The sequence below is a fragment of the Nannospalax galili genome, unplaced genomic scaffold (assembly GCF_000622305.1).
Source record: "Nannospalax galili isolate Female #2095 unplaced genomic scaffold, S.galili_v1.0 scaffold312, whole genome shotgun sequence".
In the NCBI taxonomy this organism is placed as follows: Eukaryota; Metazoa; Chordata; class Mammalia; order Rodentia; family Spalacidae; genus Nannospalax; species Nannospalax galili.
Genome location: NW_008335967.1, coordinates 2,079,237 through 2,084,599, shown reverse-complemented (window position 1 = coordinate 2,084,599; position 5,363 = coordinate 2,079,237). Strand labels below are relative to the sequence as shown.

Below are 5,363 nucleotides of genomic sequence, written 5' to 3'. Positions count from 1 at the left end.
ATTATTATGTATTATATATACATATATAATATGTATTTTTTAATTATCTTTTTGAGACAGGGTCTCCCTGTAGCGCCAGCTGTCCTGGAACTCACTATGTAGACCAGGCTGGGCTTGAACTCACAGATCTGCCTGCCTCTGTCTCCCGAGTGCTGGGATTAAAGGCACGTGCCACCACGTATATTTCAGCTAAGAAAACATGAATATTTTAAGAGGTATGGCTTATCACATTAACCTACAGAGTAGAAGCATCAAAATACTAACAAATTTGTTTTAGCAGTGCTATTAGTAGAAAATAATTCAAACACTCAAGATAAAATGAATGGCTAAAATTTAGGAAACACTCAAAATTCCAATTCATGTCTAGAATATAAGTGTACAAAGCAATAAATATAATTTTAATTGGCGGCCAATATCTACCCAATTTTGTTGTGTTCTGACTGGAGAAAATTGTGTGGACAAAATGAAGACAGTTAGCAATAGGAAGCCTAAGGAATAAAAACTGGCTCAAGTGGTTAGCAGTTGCCCAACAGAAGGTTCCTCATGACCCAAGACTTTAATTGCATATTCTAAATAAAACAGTCATACTAATATGAAGATGTAAGCATCAGACTAATCAGTTTTCATCAAAGATCTGAACCAACAGAAGCTTTAATGGATTTAACTCAAATAACAAGCAAGTTTTTTTTTATTATGAATTTGTGCGCAAAGAGAAAAGGTAACTGCTTTCAGTCCAAAGGCTAACATTTCATTATTTCACTGCATATTTGTAAGTTAATGTTCTGGATTGTAAACCAGCATCTTATAACAATGGTTTGGATAGGAAGTATCTCCCAGAAGGTTCATGTGTTGATGGCTTGGTTCCAGCTGATGGTGCTATTGAGCGGTAACTGATCATCAATGAGTTGATCTTGATGGTGGGGCCCAAGCTAGGGAAATGGGACATAAGGGGTTGAAGAGTATAGAAATTTGTAGATTATAATCTTATTATAATGCCAAATTATCTGTCCCAGAGGTATTCTTATGTACCATTTTTGACTATTCAATGAATGAAGCATATTTTGAAATGAGTGTACTTAGGAATGTGCTAACTTCTACATGTGAAAAGAAATCTTTCCAATATGACTGGGAAGGGGTCTTTTCCATAAAACCTCCTAGGTATATGTATTGGGAGACACTGCTTTGAATTGGCTCCAGTCCTCCCCTTACCTGCTGCAGGTAACAAACTTCATTCTTTTATCTCTTAGTTGCTGTTATTGGTGTTTTACTCACTGAGGAGTGAACTCATTGTGTCTTGTGACATAAGAAGAACCAGAACTAGATCCACAAAGATACAGACACTGATAATTTTAGAAATGCTCTAATCACTGAAATATCATTTGATATATATGTGTAATTGTAATCATGACTGAAAAAAATATTCCTTTTATTAAAATACTGATTTCAAATATATTGAGAAAATGTATTACTTTCCTGACTTCTCTTTACTAATTATCAGTGCCAAAACTGGTCAAAATTGAATTACACTGGTAAAATAAATAAATAAAGTTTTACATATATGAAATCATACAAAACTTATACAGTATTAATTTTTAATCTTTAAAAATTTTATGTGTATGTGTGTTTGCCTGAGTGTATGTATGTATATGCAATGCATGTATGCAGGCCCCCATGGAGGTCAGAAGAAAATTCTGCCATGAACTGTATTTTCAACAACCTTTTAACATTTAATATTTATAATATTTTTTTAGTAAAACCAATACTACATTAGAATAGGTTTAACAGAACACATCACTATTTATATTACCACATCTATTAATTCTAAAAGACAATGATCAAATAAAAATTTGGCTATTTTTAAAAACGATATACTGTCATTGATGATAAATGCACACAATAAATCTTGGAATAATTTTATCTATGTTTAATGGTTATGATCCTACATATAAATTTCATAACACAGAAATTAAATATGATTGAGTAAAGCATCACAGTGGATACTAGGATATTTACACAGTTGTTTAGAATACATTGTGAAAACAACACTCAAGCATTACTCATTGCTTAGAAATTAACTTTTGATGTAATACATTCCAGCATACTAAACAGGTTAGATATGTCCTGGAGATGAGCCTAACCAAAATCTACATTTAAGCATCACACAACTGAAATGCTGAAGCATGACTTGTGAAAGATATATTTCTTCAATCAGTAAAAATATAGCATAAACACTACAGCAATACTTTGCAATTGAAATTCAGAAAGACAGGAAAATTCAGAAAGAACACATAAAGCACTTTTTTTTTCCTGTGTTACTTTGGCATAACTATTTTGAAAGCATATTATCAAGAGTAATCAAACTCTTGATATTTAAGAGTATAATCAAAGAAAGTCTTTCTGAATCTATCAAGAATATAAATGCAACCAAATATATCCACTTTAAAAACATTACTGGGTACCCAATGAAAAGAAACCCACAAAGTCTCAGGAAAGACCAAGTGCTGGCCTTTTCTATGTGTACTCACTACTTATTCAAAGTTTTCCCTGAAAAATTAGGGAACTTGAATCTTCCTACCAGGCAAAGCCATCAACTCTAAACCCTTGACTGTCAAAGGTCTATTCTAAATATCCTAGAAAAGGATGAACAAATAAAGAAATCTAGATAAAATAGCAATATGGGACTAATCACCTAAAAATAGTATTCCTCCTGGATATTTCTTCTCTAGAAATGAAAACTAAAGCTAACGTCAAAACCTGTTACAAGTATTTACATCAGCTCTATTCATAATCACTAAAAGCAACAAAAACTCAAATGTCCTTCAGCCAGTGAGTGAATCAAAAACAACAACAACAAATCCACAGTACATCATAGAATGTATAACTATTGTTATACCCAACAATTTGAATAAATCTCAAAGGCACTAAGCTGGGTACAAGAAGCCAGCCACAAAGAGTTACATACTTTATGATTTTACTTATGTGTCATTCTTAAAAAGAAAAAAACATACTGATGGAGAAAAGATGATGGTTGCCAAGGTTAGGAAGAAGGGACAGTTGTGATCACAAAGTGATGAGCACATTTTCCAGGTAACGGAAGTGTCCGTGTATCATGATTGTGATCATAGCAACACAATTCTTTATATGTTTTCAAGTTTACAAACCTATGGATGAAAAGGGCCAATTTTACTGTATGAGCATTTTCTAAAGTAAGTGGCACTTTTTTTTTCTTTTTTTTTTTTTCTTTTTGAGACAGGGTCTCCCTGTAGTCCCAGCTGTCCTGGAACTCACTATGTAGACCAGGCTGGCCTTGAACTCAGAGATCCGCCTGCCTCTGCCTCCCAAGTGCTGGGATTAAAGGAGTGTGCCACCACTCCCGGCAAGTAAGTGGCACTTTTAAGAAATCCAATTTTACTCACTCATTCTGGAGTATAACAATAATGTTGAACTAACACAGCCAGTTTCTGTTTTTTGGGTTTTTTAAATTGCTGTGTAATATTTGTTTAATAACAAAAGTCTACAAACTAAGTGACCTAAAATTGTCAAACTTTTAGTCAAGAAAGGACTTACCCAGTTCATTAAGACTCTGAGCAGCTTTTGTTATCTCTCTACTTCCTCCTTGCAGTTGTCCCTGGAGTCTCTTACTAAGATACAGGATGCGAATAATTCTCCGAAGCAAATCACAGGCAACCTGTTCAATAATTGCAATGAAATACAGTTATCTACAGCGTTTTGCTGGGATTATTGTTACTACGTGAATCTTACCCATTCTGTCCAGATGCTAGGAGACTCATTGAGTCTTTTTTTGTTTCCTACCAGATATCCTAAATAATCACAAATCTTTAAAAAGTGTCAAATCCTATAGGGAACATCCACAATACCATATTTATTCTTTATAACAAACTCCAACTTATCCTAAATGGAGAGAATTTGAGATTGAGACACTGTGGGACTGAAAGATTCTTTTCAGCCCTGGATTCCCCCCCCTTTGTTTTTTGAGACAGGGTCTCTCTCTAGTCCCAGCTGTCCTGGAACTCAGTATGTAGACCAGGCTGTCCTTGAACTCACAGAGATCTGCCTGCCTCTGCCTGCTGAGTGCTGGGACTAAAGGCCTGCACCACCACGCCCAGCTTGGATTCCCTTTTTTAAGTCAATGGTTCTGTTTTGACTGCACGCTAGTTCAACTAGAAAGGTTCAAAAATCTGCCAAGGCCATATTCCTAAGCAATTAAATCAGAATCTGCAAGGTGATAAGCAAGTATCAGTTCTACCTTTTTAATATTTCTAAGTGATGCCAATGTGCAGCCACAGATGATAACCCTGTGTTGAACTTCCTACTACTGCCTCCACCCTAGGTTCCTCGTTCTTCCATGTCTAGAATATTCTTAAAACCTTTCAATTCCACTAGTCCTTAAAGAATAGGTTATGCTCCTGCTTGAGTTTTCCTAATTTTTTATTATTATTTTTGTTTTATCTGTATGAGTGTATTGCCTGCATGTGTGTAAATGCACCCATGTCCTACAATGCCCAAGGAGGTCTGAAGAGGGTGTTGGATTCCCCTGTAACTGAAGTTAGCTGCCATGTGGGTGCTAGAAATCAAACCCAGGTCCTCTACATTCTCAACCACTGAGTCATCTCTCCAGTCCCACCTAATGGTTTTTATTAAATTTCATAAAAGAAAAATTCTAAAACAAAACTCAAAAAACTATCACAACCTATGCTGCTTCCTAATTTTTTTTTTTCTATCCCAGATCTGAGGCTTAAAAATATATATATTCCCTCCTATCCTCAGGCCTCTCTTGGGGTAAGTCTATCGTGGAGCCCTCTGCACCTTGACTCCCCCAGCCTCATTCACCCTTCCATCTCCCCCACTGTTCTCTACTCCTAGTTTAGGCCCTGTGCCATTCCTAGTCTTGGGTCCCCAGACACCTGGGGAACCAATACTGCTTCCTGATCTTTTTCACCCAGACCACCTTAGTGCCTTCCTTGGGCCCCAGGAGCACTGCTTCTGGACCTGGCCCCACCCTCACCTCCCTTTACTTCCCTGGTCCTGGAACACGTGCCAGCCTCTTTCTGGGGCTGAGAGCCTCTTTCTCGGGCTCCGAGGCTTACCTTTACTCTCCCTGATCCTTTGCATCCAGTACAACCCAGCTACTCAATCCACTCCCTGGGAAATCTTGGGGCTTCTTCCCACCCCATCTGCCTTTGCATCCCTGAGTGGCACGGCCATGGCCAGGATCTCAGGTCAGTCCAACACTCAAGTTCCTGAGGCCAAAAGCATTCTTAGAAGATTCCAGACCTAAGGAGAAAGTCTGAAAACTTCTGATCCACATTGGAGTTGGGCCACCGCGGAACTCCTGAAGACAA

General features: G+C 37.2%; 1 protein-coding gene across 1 annotated transcript in view; it reads right to left on the bottom strand.

Moving 5' to 3' along the window:
- The window catches only part of Cog5 (component of oligomeric golgi complex 5), a gene marked incomplete in the record, with an annotated part of 398,569 nt that overhangs the window by 359,520 nt on the left and 33,686 nt on the right, over nt 1–5,363 (bottom strand). Inside the window, 1 exon segment of the mRNA XM_017797544.2 lies at nt 3,568–3,688. Within this exon segment, the coding sequence (XP_017653033.1) occupies nt 3,568–3,688 (121 nt within the window).